The 26,199-nt window shown below is 43.1% G+C and overlaps 1 protein-coding gene across 1 annotated transcript in view; it reads left to right on the top strand.

Moving 5' to 3' along the window:
• The window catches only part of LOC117138441 (RYamide neuropeptides), a 174,355-nt gene that overhangs the window by 131,744 nt on the left and 16,412 nt on the right, over positions 1-26,199 (top strand). The window contains 1 exon segment of the mRNA XM_033300552.1: positions 1,288-1,329. Coding sequence (XP_033156443.1) covers positions 1,288-1,329 — 42 coding nt within the window.

Raw genomic sequence — 26,199 nt, 5'->3', positions numbered from 1 at the left:
CTTGTTAGAAAACATATTTCCAATAATCGACCAAGATAGTTTTGAATATAATTTACTTGCGACAACGATAAGTCGAGCAAGCCATTAATAAATTCATGTTGTGCTTAAGGGAGAAGGATATTTGAATTTTCTTCTGGGGACCACGTTGTGTCAGGTATATTAAAATCACCTAGAACTATCAATTGGTCCCTGTCAGACAGTTTATTTGAGATGGATTGGATAGCGGACAGGTGATTCTGATATTCTGAGAATTCAGAAGAGGGTGGAATATACGAGCATGTTATGTATGATAAACTGATCTGTCGGAAAATGACAGCTTTACGCATAAGAACTCAGAGTTACGGGACTCGTCAAAAAGTAACTCCTCCGACGCGAGGGTAGATCTAACCGCAATTAAGACTCCACCTTTCCGTCTGGAGGGACGGTCAGATAAGAATATATATATTGTATGTAAGAAACGAAAATTTGTTTCTTTAGTGGAACCACCGCGAGGGGTTTTGGCCCTGCAGATTGTATTTCTGAAGTGCCAACTTTTGCCGGTAGTTCGGACTCAATGTTCCCTTGTGGTGGTAAACTAATCGGGACAGGTAGAATCACTCGTTGAGAGACCAGTACAGATCGGAATCTTTAGCAATCCCAGGGTGGGCTCCCTCCACAGTGGATTGATCGGATTGCTCCGAATCTTTTTTAGCTGCCGATCTTAGCAACATTCATTTGTCCGTGGTTGTGGGGCCTTAGGCAGCCTACCACCAGCGGCTTTTTTGCGCTTTGGAGATTCCTCTAATAGCTTAAGGCCATTAAACTATGAATTTTGCGCGGGAAGAAAAACATCGGCGACAAAAACTATATCTAGCTACGCCAAAACTGTTGATCAGTTCTTTCAAGCCACTTTTAGTTTGGCGCAAAAACGATTTCATCTCGCTTCGAGGCACAAGGCAATCATCACAAAAGTAATTTAAATTGTAACCCTCTGCTAGGTCATCACTTGCTCGGCCATTAAAACCGCGCACTCAGTATACACCATTCTATCACATAGCCAACAAATCATTTTTTTTCTCAGGTTTTATAACTTGATAACATTTATTGTTTCCATGTTTGTCTAAAATCAGACCACTGTGCAAAAAAAAAAAAAAAACACGGTCAAAATTTCCAAGCAAGCTGTGAAAATAACCGCAAGAGAGCAGTCTGTACGCTCAGAAATTTTCGATTTTGTGTGGGAGAGCGAAAGAGTGAGAGCGAGAGAATAGGTGATAGTAGCTCAACCAAATGGTGGAGCACAATAGGAAGGCAGCAAGTATGGCGAAGGAATTGCTGAGGAGGGACCCCAAGGTGAGTTTCTCTCTAAGAGTCCCGATGTGGTGAAGGTTCCTCAGACTAAGTTCGTGGAGAAGTGGACGGCTTTTAACCTATGCTGATGAGTCGTGACGTTTACAACGGCGATGACCGACACTGCAGGTTTTTTATGTGAATTTCATAGCTGATTAATGTACCAAGTCCCATTGAGGGCTACCTTTTCGGTGTATGTTACCAGGTAGGTACCCGAAACTTTCTGGTCTTTCCCTTGGCTGTCGGTTATAGTTGTCACGGTCACGTTGGCATATTTCACAATGAGAGTTCCGTGATCCACAATGGTCACCGAATCCAGGTGGCCGGGAAGTGTAGAACAGTGTGCAACGGCGCCGGAGATTATCTGCTGAGCGCAAGTGCCATTCTGCAGTTCTTTGCAGAAAGTGGCGCCGACCGTCGTCTTGCAGTGCCCGATGTTGATGTTCCGGGATCTGCATTCCGCTACCAGATTTCCGTCCTCAAAGTTCAAGATCTTGTTATTGTGCTGGACCGGGAAGATTATAATATTCTTACATTTAATCTTAGGGTTAGGGAATTTAATTAAAAAGTGTAAAATTTCTGAGTTTTGGAATACGCTTATGCTAGATACTTCTAGTAGCTCTATTAGACTAATGTCAATAGGCTGTCGGTCTCTAAATTGGCCAATATCGGTTTCGTCTAAAATTGATGGACTTACAATGTTTAGTTTTAGGGTTAAGCCCATAAGAATATTATCTAAATCTGTAATAACAGTTCTATTTTAAGCTAAAATGATCTCTAGTAAGTGTGTTTCTTTATCTGTTTCAGTTTTAGAAATTTGATTCATTGCTGTTGCAAGTTCATTCAATCGTGTTTGGTATTTGATATTTAATTCTGTTTGGCTTTCTTCTGTTTTTATTAACTGGTCTTGGTTGAATTTTATTTCTTCCCAATCGTAAATGGTTCTTATTTTTGGAAAGAAATTTATTATGTGTAATAGGGGAGATTTTACGTCCACAATAGCCCTCGATGCGATGGTTTGCACTGTGGAAAATTTCGAAAATTTATCAATGCACGTAAGAAAAAGGGTTCCATCTGTTGTAAAGATGTCGATGTGGAGGATTTCCCCCACATAGGAAGGTATAGGTGTTTCTGCTACCGCTTGTTTGGATGGATGACGATTGTATTTAGCCATTGAGCAGGTCTTGCAGTTCAAAGTGGTTTCTGTTGCTAACCGTAGCATCTTAGGGAATAAATAGTCCCTCAGGATTTGCTTTACGTTTTCTTGTGCTGCTCGGTGAGCTCTGTTGTGCTCTATTATAACAATTTCTCTCTGCTCAGTTGCATCCGTTATGTCCTGCACAAAGCTTTTCGCATGCTTGAAAGTGGTGCTTGGGAACAATTCAACTAATCGGTGCTGGATAAATGCCAAGATCGGTAGGGAGCAATGTATTGCGTTAACTACTTCAGCATTTACCACGTCTTGTAATGCATTAAGAAGATTTTCTCGTTTAGAAATCCTTATTATGTGTCTCACCTTGCTTTTATGGTAAACAAGATGAATGTGTCTACCGAAAAACTGTTTCCTTCTTCGATTATTATTTGATTTCTGAAACAGTTTACCGGGTTGTCCGTTGTGTCAATAGTGTAAGTTAGCGACTGTTCGCTGTGTATTGTTTCTACATCTGACTGTTCGTCATTTAGAACGTTTATCTTCTGGCGAGACAGCGCGTCTGCAACAAGATTTTCTTTGCCTGGTTTGTAGACCAATTTGGCGCCGTGATCATCGATAATTCCCTTCCAGCGTTTTAGCTTCGCGTTATGGTTTTTATCCGAGACGGCAAAGGTAAGTGGTTGGTGATCGGTGAAGATCCGCAACCCTTTTACACCGTATAAGTAGTCGGAGGTTTTTCAGTGCCCAAACTATGGCGAGGAGCTCTCGCTCGTTGGTTGCAAAATTTTTTTCACTATCTCTAAGGGCGCGTGATATCATTGTGATCGGGCGGCCGTCTTGAGATAGTACCGCTCCTAGACCAAAACCTGACGCATCTGTTGTCAAATCAAATGGTCTCTTAAAGTCTGGGTATGAAAGCAGAACGTCTTCCGATGCCAAGATTTCTCTCAACCTGTTGAACGTTTCTTTCTGTTCTTTGGTCATATCGATGTCGATTTTCCTTGACTGATATTTGCTTGCTTTTCCATTTTCTCCCTTTAGGATATTCGTTAAAGGCCTTGCGATTGTCGCAAAGTCTTTTATAAAGCACCTATAGTAGCTTGCTAGTCCCAGAAATGATCTGAGTTCGAAAAGCGTTTTAGGTAAAGGGAATTCTTTTATGGCTTTGACCTTTTCAGGTGAGGTTCGTAGACCCCCTTGCGACACTATGAACCCCAAGTATTCAACGCTCTTTTTGAAGAACTTTGATTTCTCCTGGGATACTCTCATGCCTGCCTCTAAGAGTTTTCTTAAAACCCAATCCACGTCCTTAACGTGGTCTTCCTTTGTTTTGGAGAATATTATGACGTCATCGACGTACACGTAGCTTATTTTTGAAATTCCATCTCTTAGGACGTCGTCAATGGCCCTTTGGAAAATGCTTGGGGCATTTTTAAGCCCAAATGGTAAAAAATTCGTATTTGCCGTTGTTTATTGAAAATGCTGTATTTTCTCTGTCCTCTTCTGCCAGCTCTATCTGGTGAAAGCCTGACATAAGATCAAGTGTCGTAAAAAAATTTGACTCTCCCATACTTGACAGTATTGTCGAAATTGTTGGGATAGGGTATTTATCGTCGACTGTTCTCTGGTTTAGTTTCCTAAAATCGATAACTAGTCCTTTCTTTTTTACCCCGTTTTGATCTGTTCCTATTTTGTCTACAACCCAGGTCGGGTTGTTGTAAGGAGATTTGTATGGCCTTATTACGCCGTCCGCTAGAAGTTGTTTAACCTCTGCATTGACGAATTCAGTCACACCCATGGGATGCGGGTATGATTTTGAATATACCGGCTACCCATCTGTTTTAATTGTGGTGATAGTATTTATATTAAATGGTAATGCCTCGTCTGGGTCATCGAAGGCTTTGTGATTTTGAACTATCATTTTATCGAACGAGTTTTTAATATCAAGGGGACGTCTTCATAATCGATTTTAATGAAGTTAACGTTTCCCGCCCTAGCAAAGTGAATTTTTTCAGTTCCGTTACTAGTATTTAGAACATTCCCGGTAAAATCAAGTTTCGCATTTACTTGTTTGAGTAAGTCGAGACCAATAATACCGTCAAAGTCTTTAAGATTGTTTAGAATAAAAAAGGGTGTTTTTACGTTAAACACCGAAACTATACATTTTTTATAAATTTTGGTAAAGCCATGAATTGACTTTACAGTAAAGTGTTTTTCTGCTGCCACGACGCCTTTCAGCCCCGGGAGTGGAGTAATATAATTTTTTGAGGTGCCTGTATCGAGTAATAATTTTTTTTCTCCTCCTGCCACCGTACGTGTAATGTAGGGGAGCAAGGACTTTACCCTAAAAAATTGCAGGAGTCCTCTGCATCCAGCGCGTCTTGTATTTCTATGGCGCTTGCCTGGGCAATGTAGTCATATTCTTCTTCGTCGGTGTTTTCTTCCGGCATGAAGTTGATTTTTGGTTCGGTTCGCCGTATGACTGCGAACTTTTCCAACCTGCTTGTTTCTGGTTGTTTGGCCTATGGGCTCTTTCTTCGTTATGTCGGGCGAACGTGGCCGAGAAAATACTTCTGTCTTACTTGACTCAGCTTCTTGAGGTAACGCCAATTCTGATGGCAAGTCCCGCGGTTTTGCCGGAAAAACGGCAATTTTTAATGATTTTTTTAAGCCAGATATGAACGCGTAGAGCATCATCCCTGTGCTGCTCATTAAGGACGGCCGCTGTGGCTGCGTCGTGTGTCATTATTGTTTTGCTTGTAAGAAGCGTTAGCTTCCGTTCTATTTCATCATAGTATTTGAGTAGGGGTAATTCTCCCTGCCTCGACAAACTTAATTCTTGTTTTATTACGTGTGCCGGAGTTTTGTCCGCATACGTCTAAGCGCGCTAGTATGGCGTGGAAATTAAATACCATGTTAAATGAGGCAAATACAAATTCTGGACACTCTGTTCAATTCGATTTCCTGGAATGTCTGTATTTTCGGTTTTTTATCTGTACAAACTATACACTTGTGCGTACACTTATTGAGTTCAATTCGGGTGTTTGAATCTAACTGACTCGCTGCTGCGAGGGCTTCGCTTTTATTAATTCTTACATAGGTTCTTATCATCTAATTATATAATGCAGCGCTTGTAAGACGCCGCAGTCTGCGTTGGTAAATGCAGCTGAGTTTTATTCTTAAATCTATGTTTGAGGCCTCCCGCGTGGTCATATCACTTGACACTCCGGCAATAGGCCGCTGCAATCGTACTTATCTGTAGTTTCCACTTATGCTGTCCCGTGACATGTTTATTGCAACCCATAAATATAGTTCGCCGGATGGCGTTGCAGCTCCAGCTGGTTTTGCTTCCCTAACAGGAAGTTGACAGATCTTGTTTAGCAATCTTTTTACTTCCCCATCGTTTGTTTTCACCGTGACTACCCGGACTTTATCATGTTGTCCTTTAGTCGTACTAATGATTCTTCTCATTGGCCATCTTGCAGGGTGAGTATTCTAATGTTTTATAAGAACCAGCTGTCCCTTCTTCAGATTTGGCTTTTCTTGGCGCCATTTGGTTCGGCGTTGCAATGACACCAGATACTCCTCTTTTCATTTCTTACAAAAATCACCTCTGATGCGTTGAATAAGCTTCCATCTATCCAAAGAGCTGATTGTCTTACTTTCGTCAAAATGTTCAGGAGCTCCAATTTTCGCTCCTTACAATGACTAATGGACGTGAGTTTAGCGCTGCATCGATTTGACATAGCAGCGATGCAAATTCTTCATATGTAAAGCTGTTTTCACCAATAACTCGTTTAAGGTAATGATTCACTGATTTTACACCGGCTTCCCATAAACCTCTCATGTGGGGGCTTCCCGGGGGAATAAAGTGCCACTTGATGCCTTTTTTTTCTAGTGAAGGTGCTATCTCATTATTGTTTTTAATGGCAGCTACAAATTCTTTGTCCAATACTCTTGAAGCTCCCACGAAGTTTTCTTCCATTATCTGAGTATAGGTTCTCACTCTTGCCTCGTCATGCAAAGAACCGTCGAAGAGCCTCCAGGAATTTGTGTGACGAAAGGTCGCTAACAGCTTCCAGATTTATCGCTTTTTTTGAACTCTTCCCTTTCAGCAGCGAATCTGGAACGGTCCGGCGTTGTCGATTCCAGTATTTTGAAATGTGACTTATCCAGTACAATTGGATGTTTTACATTATAGGGTATCATTGCGTTTTTTAGTCGTCCAATAACTCGAAGTACGCCATCACTATCCAAAAACGGATTTAGCGCCTGTAACTTACTCTTTGGGTCTAATGGTCTTTTGTTTTTGAGTAGTCTGACTTCGTGTCCAAAATCCAGCTGTTGTTGTGTCTTTACCACGGCAATCCTTGCTAGCTTTAATTCCTCCACCGTAAGATGTGACGGATGCTGCGATTTTCCTCTCAGCTTTGTTGTGAAGCGTAATACATACGCCATTACTCTAAGAAGTCTGTCGATCGATGAATACTTCGATAAAAGATGGTTTTGAAGATATTCGGATTCTATCAATGTGGATACCACAACAATTTCCGATTCCTTTTGAGTTGACCAGTGTTGTGCATCTATAGCTAGCCAATTAGGCCTTCTTCACCAAATTTCACAGATTTTAAGAGCTTGCGGTGATATCCCTCTTGAAGCCACGTCTGCTGGATTGTCTTCCGATTTAACGTAATTCCATTTGACATTGGGAATTAGTTTATTGATTTCTTCCACTCTAGTTCTGACGAACTTACCTTTGCAATAGTAATTTGCGAATCACTCCATGCATGCGTTGTGATTTTGTTGCTCCATATAGCCTGCACCTACGCTAATAACTTTGCTAATTAATGCGCAGCACATAATTCCAACTTTGGAATTTTTTTCCTGTTTTTTATAGGATTTACTTTGCTTTTTGCTGCTAGCAAAGTAACTCTGTCACCTACTTTTGTATACACAGCCGCTGCATATGCTTTCTCTGATGCATCGCAGAATCCATGTAGCTCCATAATACCTTTGGAGCATCCAGTCCAGCGTGGAATGCTTATTTCTTCTAAACATGATAGACCTTTAGCATATTCCATCCACCAGTTAGCTAAGTTGGATTCCAATTCAACGTCCCAAGTCATCGGTAACTTCCACAGTTCCTGAATGAAACATTTGCCTTGAATCGTTACAGGTGCCAACCATCCTGGTGGGTCGAAAATTCTGGACAGCTGTGATAACACTAACCGCTTTGTTATGCGTGTTAGCATTGGGTTTTCTGCCGAAAACGTAAACGTATCCTTCTTCGGATCCCATTGAAGTCCTAAGGTCTTGATCGATTCATTCTCCTCAATGCAGATTTTCTCCGTAGCACCGTCGTCCTGAATGTCGGCTAAAATACGTTCGTCATTTACAACCCATTTTCGCAGATGCATGCCGGCCTTCTCCATCACTTGTCTCAATTTCCTTTGAAGTTCATAGCACTCGTTGACTGTGTCTCCACCAGTTATGAGGTCATCCATATAAAAGTCGTCTCTAATTGTTTCTGCTAAGACGCTATCCTCTTGGCAAAAGCGATCTGCCAACTCTCGTAGACATCGGACTGCTAAGAAAGGTGCTGCCGATGTGCCATAAGTACGGTTGTTAACTTAAACTCACTGATCGGCAATTTTGGATCATCTCTCCATAGGATATATTGGTATTCTAGGTCTTTCTCAGCAACCTTTATTTGGCGATACATTTTTTCAATGTCAGCTACCATAACATATTGCCACTTGCGCCATTTAATTAGAATATCGAATATATCCTTTTGAATCTTAGGACCAGCTATAATAACGTCATTTAGGCTTAGTCCATTTGTCGTCTTTGCGGATGCGACAAAAACTACTCGTAGCTTCGTAGTTAAGCTTCCAGGCCTGATGATTGCTTGATGGGGTAAATAGTATTTACCTTGGCCCGTTGTCTTTACAGATTCCATATGTCCCATCTTAAGTTATTCTTTCATGAATTCCTTGTATGCAGCCCAGTTCTTTGGGTTTCTTTGAAACTTCTTTTCCATTTGCATAAGCCTTGCCATTGCCTGTTTGCGAGAGTCTCCCAGCTTTGCCTCTTTGTGGAATGGAATTTAAACCACAAATCTGCCTTCCTCTTTGGTGACAGTTGTTTCTTGGAATTTTCTTTCGCATTCTGCATTGTCTGTAATTGTATCATCGGCTTCATCTTCCAAGTCCCAAAAGCGTTCCAGGTCCTTTAGATTTATTGTTGTAGTGGCACTTATTATTTTTTGCTTTGCTGCTCGAGTTATATTTCCGGACACAATCTATCCAAATCTGCTTGGAATTTTTGGTTTGATCGTCAGGTGGACGCTATTTTTTGATAATTGAGTAGTCTGGGAGATACCTTCGACCTCTATAGTACTCCTTATTCTGTGAATCCTTAATATTTGTGATACTTCCTCTGAAATCAGCGTCTTCTGGGATCCATCTTCAATGAGCGCCCTCAACTCGTTGTAACCTCCAGCTTTGTTTTTCACGAAAACAACAGCTGTAGCCAATAGTGTGTCTTGGCCTTGCTTGAGGCTATTGCTGTTGATACTGCGTTTGTTGTCTTCATGAAGAAGGCTGTTGTGTCCTTTGGAGCATCGATTGCATGTAATTTCCTTTCTGCAGTCGATAGCATTATGCTTTCCAAATAATCTAAAGCACATGCCGTTCTTTTGAACGAATTCTTTCCTTTTTTCAATAGATTGTGCTCTGAATTTGAGACACTTTATCATATCGTGGCCATCCTTAGAGCAAAAGGCACACGATCTTACTTGCACTTTTCTTGTAGCAAGCTGAGCGGTATTTTTTGTAATGGCATTTACTGAGTTGTATTGTTGCTCAATAAACTCCAGTACGTCTTGCAAGGACTGTATAGCTCTTGCCTTTTTTTACATGCTGTTCATACAGCTGTAAGGCTTTTGGCCAAAATTTCCGCAGTAGAATTTCTGCTAAAATTACGTCAGCAGAGCTCTCTATTTTTCCTTTTTCCTTTATGATGAATATGCTCTCAGTCGCAGTATCCAAAAACTTCATTAAATTTTTCTCATCATGGGGCAGCACGCACTCCATTAATTTCTTCAAGTGTTGGGAGAATATTTTTCTGCTATTCTCATAGCGTTTACAGATAAGCTCCCACGCTGCTGTATAGCTAGCCGCTGATCCCGTTATCAAATGGCTAACCACCATTTGAGCTTCTCCTTTTAAGCAGGCTCTTAAATATCCCAGCTTCCTTGTGTTGCTGAGATCCTTCCTGCTGTCTATTAGCTCAGAGAACAGCTCGTAAAATGTTGGCCATTACTTCGCATTTCCATTGAACGTTGGAAGGTCCACTTTTGGGAGTTGTGGCACGGCGTACTTGGAACTTTTGAACAGCTCCAACTTCATTTGAAGTACCATCTCTAGTGCGGCCACTTCAGATTGCAGAATGTCGGTCTCATCTTGATCAAAGGCAGTTCTGTCATACTTGTTTTCAAGCAGTTTCAGTGTGTCCGTCACTTTGGACCAATGACTTTTCATCATTGCAAGCTGCTTGACTAGTTAAATCTCACTTGAACTATCTAGGGTTTCGTAGATTAGGCTCATCTGTTGCCTCAACCTGTCCGCTCTTCTATCCACCAGTTGAACGAGATTATCAACTGGACTGGAGCTCCGAGCTGATGCGGTATCAGATAATTTTGATCCGCTTGGTATATTTATTTCTTCAAGTGTCTCTACCTTTAATAGTGACTCCTTGTAGGCCTTGATAGCATCCATAGTTTTCAAAAATATTTTATCATTAAAATATTGATGATCGCAAACTCCCAATTTTACCAACGCATTGTTATTAGTAGAAAATCGGACTACAATAAATCTATTGCTGATATAGATGCCTTTTCCTTGATGGCTTGCAGTATTTTCTTCTGCAGCTCTCCTTGGTCTTGCATCAATTTCACAGATCTTTCCGACAACATCTTGGGAAAACAATCACTGTGACTTTTTTGTGATTTCTGCTTGTATTCTTCGGCGTGATCCGTTGGAGGATTTTTTGATTGGTCGCCCAGTTGACCTAGCTGTGCCTCGACTCACAGCTGATTGATCAGCCAAGAAAAAGCAATAACACAATGTTTCACCTTATAGTCCTAGTACTTTAAGGCGTGGTCTTTTATTCTGTGTTTCTTACCATGGTGGGGGAAACAACAGAATCAGTCGAATAACCTTGCTCTTTTTATTTTGAAGCGCTGGTTTTTTCTTCTGTGTTTCTTACAACTGGTGGGGGAAAACAACAGAACTTCTCGAAGGACCAAAATGTTTCTTACCACTGGTGGGGGAAACAACAGAATCCGGCTCGAATGACCAAAATGTACACACTATACACTTGTGCGTACACTTATTGAGTTCAATTCGGGTGTTTGAATCTAACTGACTCGCTGCTGCGAGGGCTTCGCTTTTATTCATTCTTACATAGGTCCACTTATGCTGTCCCGTGACATGTTTATTGCAGCCCATAAATAATTAATTCTTCCTGCCTTTGAAGTGCGCAGGCTATGGCAGCCTCCATATTCGCAATTTGTTCCGCCTGCATTTCTGTTGCCCTATTGGTTGTTGTGTAAAAGTTCTTCTAAAGTTTGGTCCGTGTAAAAGTTCTAGGACTTCTTCGTCTGAGGAAATGTTCCCAGTATCCCTATACATGAGACAGTTTGTCATGTAAACAAATTTTGCAGGTGTTATAGAATTAAATCAAGAGTCTGTAGAATATTTATATTTTGTGTATTTCTTAGCAAGATCAAATTAATTTGTCATTTTAAAATTTTTTTTTAATTTTTATTTTAAATTTTAAAAATTCAACTTCACAACTTGCTGGATATCATTTATTTGCTGTATTTTTATTTTTTATTTTGCATTTTCTAGCACATGAGAATTTATTGTATTTATTAAGTTTTAAGCTCACCAATTTGTTAAATATTTTTTATTTGTTGTATTTATTTCCCTTATTTTGGATTTTCTGGCACGTGAGAATTTATCGTATTTTTACACTAATAAAATGTATTCCTGTGATATATATATATTTATTGGCGAACTTTTGGACAAAAAGCCTACTCACATGTTAATAAATTAATTTTATGCGTGTTTTGCCGACGGCTTTCTTTCGCCACCAATACTGCCGCTGTCGCTGCTGCCTATTTATGTGGTTAATTAGATTTTTCCACTTTGTGTTTTTTCCTTTTGGGTGATTGTTTTTAATCCTATGTTTCCAATTTATGGAAAGCTGGTGATTTTAATTTTTTCACTTCGGGTAATTGTATTTATTGTATTTACCTAGCAACGCAAACTAATACAACGGAAAAACTCTTAGCATAAGATCAACTCTTTAATATGAAGTCACACTGAAGCGGGACTCTCTTATATTCTATCTCTTATGCTGTCAACTGCCTGCGTGGAGTCATATTGTAACCTACTACTTAAGTTCTAATAAAGTACTCAAATGAACACATACTCGTGACAACATTAATATTTTAAATCCATTTATTGAAATTTACATTTGGAAAATATCAACTTCATTTATATTTTTAATTTTAATCATTTTGTATTTGATTACTACACTAATAAAAAAATTCAGATCTATCATAATTGTAACCAAACAAAAACGGCCAGAACTAAAAAAAAACAAATAATGAGGTAGAATTTTTAACAGAATTAAGAAAGCGCTTAAACGAAATTCATAATAAAGCGGGCCCGTCATTTTAGAAGGAGGAGAGTTATCCCATTTCATAAACAAATGTCAAACTCCAGTCGCAGCACAATTTCCTTTGCCCTTGTCTTTGTCGCCACCACTTACACAGTAAATTTGAATTTCGCAATGCTGTGAAATAATTTCAGTATAAAGCAAACATATTTGAAAGTTTAAGAAAATCCTAAAGGAAAGCTTCTGGTCGAGGCAACATAGCCATCCTACGGCAGGCTGCAGGCACCGGACACGATCCACCCAAACACGGTCTTTTGAGCGACCGGTATTCCCTCGTCGAAGGTCAGGAATCCGGATTGGATAACCTTAGGATAAATATCTGCTCCTAAGACCATGGAGACGGTAGCAGGCCGATGGAACTGGTCATCAGCCAGCATGATGTCCCGGTACTTGGACACTACGGTGTCGCTCAATGCCCGGGCAGGTGTGCGGATCCGCACCCTGGGCTCGATCATGAGCACGACCTCCAGCTTCGTGTTCGCGTCGATCCTGGAGCGAATCGTCGTCGTGCAGACCTTCTCGTCGCCAACATTGGTCATCGGAAGCTTAAAGGCTGACACCAACGAAGCGTCGATGCAGCTCATGGGGCTGCACGGATCGATAAGTGCTGCGGTCTCGAAGGTCTTCGTCCCGGTCTCCAACTTGACCAGCGCTGTGGGAAGGATGTTCACGCTGTGGCGTTGCAGCAGCGACGAGAGCGATGGGCCTGGCGTCGTCGATTCCGGGCGTCGTGGCGGTGAACTCCCACGCTGAGTTGGCGGATTGTGCCGGCGGGAACGTTGGGACGAGGCCGAAGCTGCTTGCCGGGTTGGCACCGGTTGGAGACGCGAGCGCGCTCGCGACCGCGACAACGAGCTAACCTGCTCGTGCATGTGGAGCAGCGTGTGGTGGGATCGGTCGCACTTCTTGCAACGAACACCGCTTCGGCAGTCTCCCGTGGAATGCTCGTGATCGAGGCAATTGGCGCAGTATTTGTTAATGAGGACTGCTCGCAAACGCTTTTCAGCGCTGAGCTTTAGGAACCTCGCGCACTTCCGAAGAGGATGGATACCGCGGCAGACTCGGCATCGGTAGGATTGAATACCTCGGGTACGTCTGCTTTCCACGGCACGAGCACTGCGTGCGTTTTGTTGACGAGGGGCCATGCTACGCGTAGTCGAATGTCGAAAGGAGATCGAAAACGAAATGAAAAATAATGGATGATTAGTGCTAGTGAACTACAACTAAGGACGAGAGGAGCGCCTATTATTATGGAGATTCGGAAGACTCCGTCGGCAAAAGCACCACTTTTGCCACTGGACGTTTAATAACTCCACGTGCAGTACGGATATTTACTACACGGACGTTGCCGTCGGCTCCTGGGAAAACAGACTCAATTCTGCCGAGCCGCCACTCATAAGAGGGCAAGTTGTCGTCCTTGATGACGACCATTTCATCGATGCGGAGATTTTTGGACGGGGCCTGCCATTTAGAACGCTTGTGGAGTTCTTTGAGGTACTCTTCTTTCCATCGCACACGGAACTGCTGATGGAGAGCTTTCAAATGCTGCCACCGATTAAGAAGGGATTTCGTTTCCCCCTTTACTTCGGATTCCACCGTGGACATAAGGGGTCCCCCGACAAGGAAATGCCCTGGCGTCAGAGCCAGCAAATCTGTCGGATCCTCAGACATAGGAGAGAGAGGCCTGGAGTTAAGGCACGCTTCTATTTTTGCCAAGAGCGTGGAGAGCTCTTCGAACGTGTATTTTCTTGTGGCAGTGCATTTGTAAAATAGCGTCTTAAAACTTTTTACGCCTGCTTCCCAAAGGCCTCCCATATGGGGTGCCTCCGGAGGAATAAATTGCCATTGCATCTCTTGATGAATATAGGCATTCGTCACCGACTCTTTTACGGCGTGAAGGAAATCGCGGGAAAGCAGGGGGGCAGCGCCAACAAAGGTTTTGCCATTGTCTGACTGGACTTGATGTGGACACCCTCTTCTGGATACAAAACGAGAGAAAGCGGCAAGAAACTTTTCGGTCGTTAAGTCAGATGTAGGCTCTAAGTGGATGGCCTTGGTGGAGAAACAAACAAAAACTAACACATACCCCTTTGTAATAAGACATGCTCTTCCCGTATAGTTCTTTATATCGAACGGACCGGCGTAATCCATGCCAGTATACGTGAATGGTCGGGAGAACGATGCTCTTTCTTTGGGCAGGACACCCATCAGTTGGCTTTGCAACCGCTTTTTGTGGATCACACATACTTTGCACGAATTTACTACTGCTTTCATCAGGTTCTTAATTCTCGGAATCCAGTATTTCGACCGGATGAGGCGCACCATTAACTGGTTACCACCATGGAGAGTTATGTGATGAGGGAAATTCGCAAGGAGGCGAGAAAGCAGGCAGTTATACGGAAGAATCACTGGATGGCGTTCATTGTATTCAAAGCTTTCGGAAGCCGCCACACGGCCGCATGCCCTGATCAGTCCTTGCGGATCTAGAAACGTGTTCATGCTTAGGATGGCACTTGAACTTGGCACTGGACGCTTTTCACTTAGGCAGTGATATTTCACAGGGAATTCTCTACGCTGAGTGTTCGAGATTAGGAACCGCTCGGCGGCGGCGATTTCAGTGGCCAGCAAATGCACATCAGATAGAGATGTCTGCTTCCTGCACCGCTGAATGAAGCGATGAACATAAGCAAGGACTCGTAGAGCTTTCTCTAGCTTGGAGAAACGTGCCAACAACTCTTCAGAAGGAGCTTTTGCGAGATGGACTTTTAGAGCACGCTTCTCCAGGACGGTCACCGGAGCGTTGTCGACCTGAGTTGGCCATTGGTTGCGTGGATTTTGCAACCAAGTCGGTCCGTGCCACCATAACTCAGGTGGTCAGGTCAGGTCTGCTGGATTATGCTCAGATTGAACATGAGAACATGTTTTTGTGGCCTGGGCGCGTGCCTTAAAGTTAGTGCCAAGATGGGAGATATTGATTATGGGAGTGCCAAGAAGGATAGCTCTTGAGCCCGTGTCGAAATAATTTTGAACACCGGCTTGCTCATTTGGAACGAAATTGGCCTGATTAGCGGAAATTGGCCTTGCAGGATTTGAAGGGCTTGAATTGCTGGAACAGAGGTGGTTTCGGTGCAACAACGTGTGATGCCGGCCACGGCAAGTAAAACAATTGTGCGTGCTTTTACACTCACGAAGCTGATGTCCCTTTGCAAAACAGTTTAAGCATAACTGCTTCCGTTTAATGTATGCTGACCGGTCGTCAACCGACATTTGGAGAAAACGCGGACATACACGGACAGGATGGTTCTCCTTGTTGCACATGTCGCAACTTTTCGATTTTGGGGCCACTTTCGTCTCATAGGAATTTAATTTTCTAGAGGGCGCACTTGAGTTTATCGCTTTGGAATGCGACTGACTTGGTACGGACGGTCTCACATCATCGATGGCCTCTAGGGTTCGATGACGTTCTGTGAGGAAGGTGTTCAGCTCTCCCCATGTCGGGATGTCGGCTTTCTTATGTAGCGACTGCTCCCATAAGGAGAGAGTTAACTTCGGGAGCTTGGATGAACACAGATATACCAGCAGGCAGTCCCAGTTCTCAGTGTTGATGCCTGACAGTTCGCCTTTTGGGATGGACTGAGACGTGCCCTGCTCGATTTTATCAACGAGCTGGGCAACACACCTTTCATAGACTGAATAGCAATAACTGTATTTAGCCCTGAGAATAGGCATGTTGCTGCCGCTTCGCCCGCTGACACAAAGCACTCTGAGCAGAGGTCGAATTCCTTTTCAACTTTGTCCCATAGGGTTCGGACTTGGTCGCGACGGACGACAAGCATCGTGACGGTTGGAACTGCGGATTCCGGAGTGTTGATCTGAGCCTCAAATTCGCTTAAGCGGTCAGAAACCGAAATGAATTTGGCTAGCGCTAGAACGGAAGCAACCATATTTTTAGCTGTGCGCTGTACTGTGGCTTTGGATGGAGTAGCACAGTCGTCGGAAATCTGCGCAGGCGTTCTCACCGAAATGCTTAGGATTCTTGGACTCTTGGGCCCTTGTGGTGAAAAAATAGACCTGGGTTTGTCAGCGGACAATTTCTTCTTATCGCCCCCGATGGGCATAATCGAAGAAATACGAAATGGAAGGGAAGCGGTTTTGGAGCCCGGGGTCACACTTTTGAAAAAGTAGACAGATTCCTCAGACTGCACTTAATAATTTAAGTGGTGTAAAATTTACGAAGTGGAAACACCGTAGTTTAGACTAATCGGACAGGTGACTCGGAGTGATAAGCGAATTGTATAAATGACCTGTGATTTATGGTAATTGGGTCCACCTTATTTACGGTTGGAACCCTTGGAATGTGGAACACGGTGATATAAAATGTTTATTAGAACGAAGAAAATTTTATTCTATTGTTTACAACTGGAAAACGGAGAAAGTGGAATGGTGCAATTGGAGTCTTTTATCCGCGTTGTAAATACTTCTAAAACACCCACAAACTAATATCCAAGCAATACGAAAAAAAAAAATATTTGTCGGGCGACCGACTTATATTTGGCGGTCGTATTATTTATTTATGGATGATTATTTTTTTTGAAAGTTTTCAAAGAAAATTTAAAAAATAATTTAATAAATATTGAAAATGTTTAATTTAATTTAAAATTTTAATTTATTGCTCGGAAATTAATTTGGAAATTTACGGAAAAAATTGATGGAAAAGAAAACGCCTTTTCCGCGTCGGCACTTGGAATAAATTTTATTTGTGGTTTGGATTTGCCGACGGGAAAAAATTTAAACTTTGGTAAACTTTGGTTATACAACTTTTCCGCGTCGGCACTTGGAATAAATTTTATTTGTGGGTTGGATTTGCCGACGGGAAACTTTGGTAAACTTTGGTTACAAGGAATGAAGATAATATGCGCCATGTATGTCGGTAATATATGTGGATATAATATATGTAATGTATATGGAGATGTATATGTAGATGTAATGCATGCAATGTATATGAAACTGGCGGGTAAAATATTTAATCAATATTTTATTTGGAATGGCCAGAGGGTATGTGTTGTTTGTTTCGTTGTTGTATTTGTATGTATAGCAAAGCAAATTGTATTAAGCGGACTGCGGAGCTAAAGCAAAAAAAATGTGTTGCGAAAAGAATTTGGCTTGCGTTGGACACAGTGAAACGAGAACTGAATTTTTGCCACTTTTGGCAGAGTTTTGGACTTTAGAAATTTTCACTGAATTTGGCACAAATTAATTTCACTTTTTTCACATTTGGAATTTTGCACTTTTCGGACTGGATGAATATTTAAATATACTCGGAAAATGGGACTTAGAAATTTAGAACGGTGGGTAATATGGCGGCGCCCGTGAAAATAGATAAGTAATTTCCTTTAATTGCCTTTTGTCGGAGAAATCCGTTAGATTTGACAATAAATCTTACAGCAAATTGAACGAAATTGAATTTTCGAACCTTTTGCTGCAGACCGGCAATTAAAAGGAATGGAGATTTCGTACTTATCTTATAAGTTGGTCGCTGGTGGACAAACTTGAAAAATCCAGGATATCCGGCTCGAAGGACCAAAATGTTGAAAATAGAACACTCGGAGAAAAGCGAACACTTGACTTTTGTAAATGCGCGGGAGTTAAGTCCGTGCACTCGAGGGTGGAGCTTTTTGTGAAGATATGATGTGTAAATGTATGAAGGTTTTTAGGTTTCAGCAGATATTTGTAGTGTGAAGATTTCCAATAAAGAATACGACTGACTTTCTTGAAGTTCAAAATCAGAGTGAAGTTTATTGTCAGAAAGAGGCTACTCGAATCCTCCGTTTCCATCTTATACATAAGTACATAGGTTCTTAATTGTAAACATAATGAACATGCCGACTCGGCATGTGGCTGGCTAGCTGGGGACAATGTTGCAGTGCGACTTTTTGTGCAATGTCAGCATTCGGCCGGAATGTCAGCATTCGGCCGGATGCGGTGTTCCAGTTGCCGTCTTCCCGGTTGAGTGTCCGACGATTTGTTTAGAGGCGTGGGGGTTTAGGGGGTGGGGTGGTAACTCCTCCCCCCCCAGTTCGAAGTGACGGCCATAGCGAAGGTATGGATGGCGCGTAGATTGGTACGTGATGATCCTCGTGGATGTGGACGATGTGTTTCGTTCGTCGGTGCAGCCATAAGATGACTGCTAGGGACGTTACCAATCCGAGCAGAGTGTAGAGTGTCCAGGTGTGCTGTATAGTATTGTGATGGACGGCCAGGATTTTATCCATTGTTTGGGTGGCTTCGAGGTGCAGTTTTTCTAGGCTTAGTACCGTAATAGTGGTATTCCTAGTTACTTTTCGCATGGGGGGAAGATCAAAATCCGTCTGTTCAGGGAACGTGTCAACCGTGCCGTCGTAATCGATACCGTTAATCTGTATTGTTTCGTTAATGTATCTGATGATGGCTGACCCCATTATTGAGAGCTCGGAGCCGTTTGTTAGGGATACCTTCAGTTTGTTCACGTTGAATGCGAAGATGTAACCTCTCTCTGCCTCGAACACGTCGGTGATGGGGCCGGTTTCCCGTACATCGCAGGAACTGTTTTCTCCGTTCAAAAGGTGTTCCAGGCATGTGTTGTTCTGTGGTGTATCAACGTAGAAGTTCTCGTCGCACAAGAATGTATTATCCAGTTTGGGGCATTTACGGGTCATATGAAATTTCTTATTATTAATATTATAAGCTAGGTAATTTGGGGTTATTACAAAATATGTGTTATTTATTGGTAATGGAACTAGTCTGGCGAGGGTATAAAAAGGTTGTTTAAAAATTGGGACTTTGATATTAAAAATAATCTTTTGTTCGTAGTTTAGTGTATTCATTTGTAGGAAATTGTATATACTTTGTTCATTTTTGACTGTGATATTTTGTTTTTCCAGTATTGTTTTTATGTTATCCATTTCTTGTTCATTTAGGATGAACTTGGGAATTATATCTATTTTCGCCAATAGCATACTTTCTGTTAAGTCATTTAGGTGGTTAATGAATAATTCTATGTTATAATTAATCCTATTTAAATATTGTATTTCTTCCAGAAGGGTATCTTGTAAGTTTAAGTGTTTGTAGATTTTGTTTTGTGAGGTATCAAAGAATTTACTTATCAAAATTTGCTCATTATTTATATGGTCCGTGATATTTTCGAACCGGATAAGTATTTCGTTGTTAAACATTACTTGTTTTTGGAGATTGTCATTACTGACTTCGGAATTTTTCTTTATATTGTCAAGTTCTTCATGTATTTCTTTATTGTCGTTGGCATCCATATTGCCGGTAACCACCTTTACTAGACTCCCCAATCCGTTAACCAAACCCCGTTTGTTTCTATATGATGGTGTAAGGGCTTTGAGCTTTACTTGGGCTTGGGTTAATTTGGCTTTTAAAATTGTGACGGAGTCCGTCAACGTGGAATCGGGGTTAAATTTATTAATGGTCAGATGGAATTGTTCCATACATCTGCTGTAGTCTTGTAGGTTGATTACATGACTAATTATTTTGTACCTCTCAATTAGTAAGGCTTTCCCTAGTTCTATCCTGGCTATAGGGGCGTTATCATTTAAATAATGGACATGGATAGCCTGAGTTGGCACAAGGGTGAACCTGAAATGGTAAGTTAAGAGGTAGTGGGGTCAGTTATTATCAGTGTTAGGTACGTTGTTGCTTTTGTCTTTTTTCAAAACTGTTTTTCGAATTTTTGATTTGTGTAGTTTTTGATTCCTAGTAGTTATCAATGTATGACCTGTGTCGTGTTTGACTTTGTGAATCGAAAACCTGGGTGTAATCTTATTACGTCTGTTTTCCTTCCTAAGGACTAAAGTGTCTGGTTGTAGGTCTACGGGGTCTGTTCGGGTTTCATTTAATTTTAGGGTTCTCCTAACTACGTCATTTGAAAGTTTGTCCTTGATGAGGGGGTACAACTTCTCGCGAAATTCATTTAATTTCGTTAAGTAGTCGTGTTCGTTATTGAACTGGATTGCTTGGTTGAATATATGAGTACGTCCGTTAAATAGTTCAAAGGGGGTATGTTTAGTCGCAGAATGAATAGCGTTATTATATGTGATTAAGGTTTCGGACATTATCTCGTCATGTTCGCTACTGAGTTTCTGTTGTTTCCTGGCGTCAAGTATTATTCTGTAAATCTCAGTTAGTGTCGAGTGAAGCCTTTCAACGGGAGAGTTACTAGAGGATTGTTGAAAGGACGTAACGTGCAGGTCAATGTTAAATTGAGTGCAGAACTTATTGAACATATCGCTAGCGAATTCTGCTCCCTGATCATAGATCAGCTTTTTGGGAATACCAAATTGGGAAATGAAATGTTTTAAGGCTTTAACTACGTTAATACAATTCCTATTAGTTATAGGGTAGGCAGCCGCAAACTTAGAAAATTTATCGATAATAGTAAGGTTATAATTTTTGTTAATAGTATAAATGGTATATGTAAGATGTCCAACGGTTTTGAAGGTAGTTCGGGTATTTGGTAGGTGATCTTTTGAGGTTGTCTGTCATATTTTAATTTTAAACATGTTTCGCATTTTCGAATTAACTGAGTTATTCTCTCTTTCATATGTGGGAAGAACTGTTGTCGTTTTATGTGTAAATATGTTTCATCGATCCCTCGATGGTTACTATTACAGTGATAGTTGGTTATAATTTTTTCGATCTCCGTACTATCAGTAATTTCGGGGAGGAAGATCAAACATCTAATGAGTTTAAATTGACTGTGGGCTGAGAAGTAGGTTTGGTAGGCTTGTTCCACCATTTGAAAAATGTGGTCGGGGGCAAATACCGCGCATGTCTTGTTTGGTTTTAACGACTGCCTAAGAATGCAAACTACGTCGTCATACTGAAAATTGGGTTTACAGAATTCCCTCCTAAGTTTGTGTTTAAACGGGGTCAGTGTGGCGTAATTTGTATCTGGGGTTATTTTGAACAGGAGCTGAATAATAAAATCATTAAGGGGTTTCTCTGAGATGGGGCAAACATTTTGAGGAATTGATAGGGCTTCGTTATGGTTGACAGAGGCCTCTGGTCTACTGAGAGCATCAGCAATTACATTTTGAGAGCCTTTCTTGTAGACGACTTCGAAATCATACTCCTGAAGCTGGAGTCTCCACCTAACTATTTTAGAATTTGGTTGTTTGAAATTCATTAACCAAGTTAGTGGTTTGTGATCGGTGATTATGGTGAATCTCCTGCCAAAGAGGTAGGGTCTGAAGTATTGGACCGCCCATATAATGGCCAGCATTTCCTTCTCAATTGTGGAATAATTTGTTTCCGCAGCCGACAAGGTTCTACTAGCAAAACATACGGGCTTATCACTATGCACCGGACCTTGGGATAGGACAGCTCCTATTGCGAAATTACTTGCGTCCGTGGTTAGTGTAAAAGGTTTTGTAAAGTCCGGGTATTGGAGGATTGGGTCGTTAGAAAGTAAGGTTATTTACTTAATTGACTTTTTACTGTGGGGACATGGAAAGTTTTTTATAGCTTCGATCTTATTGGGATTTGGCCTAACACCTTCTTGTGAAACGATGTGGCCAAGGAATTCTGTCTCCCGCCTGAGGAAGTAGGATTTTGTGAGTTGTACTTTAAAGTTGGCAGATCTGAGTCTTCCAAAAATAGTTTTCAAGTGTATGAAATGTTCTTGTAAGGAGGTTGAGAAAATTATTATATCATCTAGGTAAACTAGGCAGATAGTTCCGATAAGGTCTCCAAAAATATTGTCCATCACCCTTTGGAAGGTGGCTGGGGCATTTTTGAGGCCAAACGGCATTCTAATGAACTCGTAGTGACCCCCCTCTACTGTAAATGCAGTTTTGGGTGTGTCGTCGGGATTCATTTCTATCTGATGGAATCCACTTGCCAGATCAAGTGTGGATAAATATTTGGCTTTGCCCAATCTGTCTAAGATATCCGCGGTGTTAGGTATTGGATATCTATCGGATATAGTCTTCTCGTTGAGTTTTCTATAATCGATAACTAGACGCCATTTTTGCTCTCCCGTAGGAGTTATTTTCTTTGGGACAACCCAGACGGGGGCGCTCCACAGGGAATAACTGAATTTGATAATGTCCTGATTTAACATTGCCTCTATTTGTTTTTTGACCTCCTCCTTATGAATGTAAGGATATCTATAAGATTTTGTATGAATGGGGGTGTCGTCCGTGGTTTTAATCGTGTGTGTAATCTTGTTGGTGAAGGTCAATTGTAGAAGGTCTTCATTGTAGAAGATATCTAGATAACTTTTGCAAAGTGAAAGTAGGCTTTGTTTCTCTTCAGAGGAGAGGTGATCGACGTCAAGGGCTTGTAACGACGCTGCGGAGTTTTGGGGCTGTGGGGTGTCTGAAGTGATACTGAAAAGTTCAACATTGTTGGCTGTGGAGTATGGCATGCTTTTTATCGGGCTCTCGAGGTACAATAACTGATCCCTCTCGCTATAGTTTGTGATAACGAAATTAGCAATATTGTTTTGGGAATTGAAATGGAGTGGGCGGAAAATTGCCGTGGTTGTAGTTGCTGCGGCTGCTGCTGATTCTCCCTGAAATGAAACACTCGGGATCGACTTCACGAAAATTCCGTTCTTTATTCGCGCACTTGTAAATTAAGACTCCCTTAACACTAACAGTAGAAATACCGCGGGACCGCGGAGTGGTGAATACCTTGCGGGAAGGGAGGAGAGCGAGAGAAGAGAAGGAGAGCGCGAGCAGCGGTGCTTGCGAGCCGTGGAGGAGCTTCGAGTACAAGCATTGGCCGCTTACACTGCCGCTCAACTGTTTGCGCCCTTCTGGCGTGAACATTCTCCCCCCCTTGCGTAGGCAAAGGTATCCCTGTCCGGCTAGACAGCAGGATCGGCCTCTTCATTTCGTGCACGTTCCAGAAACGGTCCATCCGAACACCGTGTTCTGCGCGACGGGCAACCCATCATCAATTTTTAGGAACCCCGGTTGGATCAAATTGGCATATACATCTGATCCCAACACGAGGGAGATGGAGGCCGGCCGGTGGAAGCGCTCGTCCGCGAGACGAACACCGTCAAACTTGGCCTTGGCGGCGTCGCTCAGAGCTCGGATGGGTGTCCGGATCCTTAGGCTGGGTTCGATCTTCAGGACGACGTTGAGTCGGAAGGTGCTTGTTCGGGACTGGAGTGTCACCGAGCAGACCTCGTTGCCTCCCAGCCGAGTGATGGGCAGCTGGAACGCAGCCGCTAACGACCGGTCGATGCTGCTCACCGGCATGCATGGGTCGATCATGGCCCCGGTCTCGAAGGTCTTCGAGCCCGTGTCCAGCACGACGATGGCTGTAGGCAGTATGGGGACAGCCTTCTGCTGCTGCTGACGCGGGCGATTGTTGGCGACTGGTGGCGGAGTGCGGGAAATCCGGACCGGACGAGGTGCAGCGGGATGGCGCTCTCTGCGCGTCGGAGCTGGTAGCGCTGCCGGGTTCGGAGCGGGGAGGACCTCGTGCATGTGGAGTAGGGTGTGGTGGTCTCCTCCACACTTCTTGCATCCCTCTTGGCTGCGACAGTCTCCTCCTGAGTGCTGATGGGCGAGGCAGTTCGAGCAGTACTTATTAATAAGTACTGCCCGAAGGCGCTTTTCAGCGCTCAGTTTGTGGAACCTCGTGCACTTTCGAAGAGGATGGATTCCAGAGCAGACTCGGCAGCGGTAGGATTTAATACCTCGAGTACGTCTGCTCTCCAACGACGGGGTGGCACGAGGACGAGGAGCCATTATGGGAGGAAGTAAGTAAGTATGTCAATAAAGAAATGAAAAAGCTTAGTGTGAGCCGACTACTATTTGGGCCCCGGAATGGGGGAAGTGCCCTAATCCCTAGGAACGGAGGACTCTTTGTCCTCCATCGGTAGCAGAATTACTTTGTGGACAGGGCGTTTTATGGTGCCGCGAGACGTACGGATCTCAACGACTCGAATGCGATCGTCGGCTCCTGGAAAGGCAGAAACAATTCTGCCGAGCCGCCATTCGTTCGGTGGTAGATTGTCCTCCTTGACATGGTAGTTGTCAAGGTTGTCATCGTCGGCTTGTAGGTTCCTGGTCGGAAATTGCCATTTGCTTCGTTTATGGAGTTCTTTGAGATACTCCTCTTTCCACCGTGCACTAAACTGCTGATGTTGTGCCTTGAGGTGTTGCCATCGATTTATTATCGACTTGGCTTCGCCCTTTATCTCGGGCGAATCAGGGTCGCCTGTTTGGTGCACCTGGGTCGTGAAGGATGCGACCCGTTTCGGCTTACCCTTGGAAATCGGCCCCGTTAGCACCCACCCGAAAATAGTTTCTTGGCCCAGGAGCGAGCCGCAAATATTTTGTCGGGTGCCATCCATCATTATGGATGGTAGAATGTCAGCCCCGATCAATACATCAATTTGAGAGCTCTCAAAAAAGGTAGGATCTGCCCAGCGGAGTGCGGGCAGGTCCTTCAAAGAATTCCGAGGGATCGGATAGGAGGGCAGTTTGCCTGAGAGCTCCGGAAGGACGTACGCTTCAGTGTCTAACTGTAGACCTGGCTTAGTAGGAACGCGAATCCCGAAGTGACACAGCTTCGAGGATTTCGCGGAGACCGAATGATTTAACCCGGAGACTTGGGTCTGGGTGTTGCGGAATGGCAACTTGATGAGGTTGAACAGGCGTTCTGAAATGAACGTCGCCTCGGATCCCGAGTCGATTAAGGCTCGGGCTCGGTAGTTCGTCCCCAAATGGCACACGTCAATCATCGCTGTGCTCAGTAGGACGGCTGAAGTGCCGGACGCGAAGAAAGTTTGCACCGCTGAGGTGCTTGCCGATGCATTTCTGCTAGAGGGTCTCGGAAGTTGCTGTGTAGGGGGCGAGGTTGAGGAACTCGCATTTTCGGAATTTGGGGGGCTGCGATGCAGCAGCGTATGGTGCCTACCCTTACATGTAAAGCAGCTGTGTGTGCTTGTGCAGTCACGTAGCTGGTGACCTCTGGCAAAACAATTCAGACATAGCTGCTTCTTTTTTATATATCCGGAGCGCGAGTCAACAGACATTAGAAGAAAACGCGGGCACAATCGTACCGGATGGTTCTCCTTAGAACATAAGTCACACCCTTTCTGTTTGGTGCTGACCTTTGTCTCGAAGGATTGAAGCCTTTTTGGAACCGCCTGAGTCGGTTTCATATCTTCGATGGCTTCCAATGTCCGATACCTTTCGCTCAGGAAGGCATTCATTTCTTCCCAAGCTGGGATCTCGGATTTGGCAGTTAGCGACTGTTCCCATAAGGACAGGGTCTGCTTGGGCAGTTTGCTCGCGCAAAGGAAAACCAAGAGACAATCCCAGTTTTCTGTGGATACCTGGGAATGCGCCAGTGCTGTTAAACACCCCTGAATCGTGGATTGTAGCTCTTTTAAAGCATGACCAGATTCTTGCGAAATTGAACTCAAGTTAAAAAGAAGCTTGAGCTGGCTGTTGACTAAAAGTCGCTTATTTTGGAACCGATCTCGAAGCGCCTCCCAAGCCGAAGCAAAACCATCATTCGTGAGAGGAGATTTCGCCACGATGGCTTTTGCTTCGCCACTTGTTTTGGTAAGGAGGTGGAATAGCTTCTCGACCGGAGTCAACCTGGGGTTGTTTACGTAAATTGCAGTGAATAGGTCCCGGAAAGTGGGCCATCGGAGGTAGTCGCCATCGAAGACTTCCGTGTCGCATGGAGGTAAGCGGCAGCCGGACGCAATTAGCGGCTGAGAGGGTGCTTGCGCGACTTGAGGCGTTGCTCTGTCGATTGTTTCGCCAATTTGTGCTGCACATGACTCGTATACTGAGTAGCAGTAGTCATATTTGGCCTGGAGAATAGGCACTGTGTCGAGGGATCCTTCTTGGGCCATTAGGTCAGAGCATGTTTCGTACTCTCTTTCCACTTTGTCCCATAAGGCTCGCACCTGTTGCAGACGGACTTGTAACGTG

Source organism: Drosophila mauritiana, chromosome 2R, assembly GCF_004382145.1.
Source record: "Drosophila mauritiana strain mau12 chromosome 2R, ASM438214v1, whole genome shotgun sequence".
Classification (NCBI taxonomy): Eukaryota; Metazoa; Arthropoda; class Insecta; order Diptera; family Drosophilidae; genus Drosophila; species Drosophila mauritiana.
Note: the sequence above shows the minus strand (reverse complement) of the source record. Positions and strands in the feature narration are given on the sequence as shown.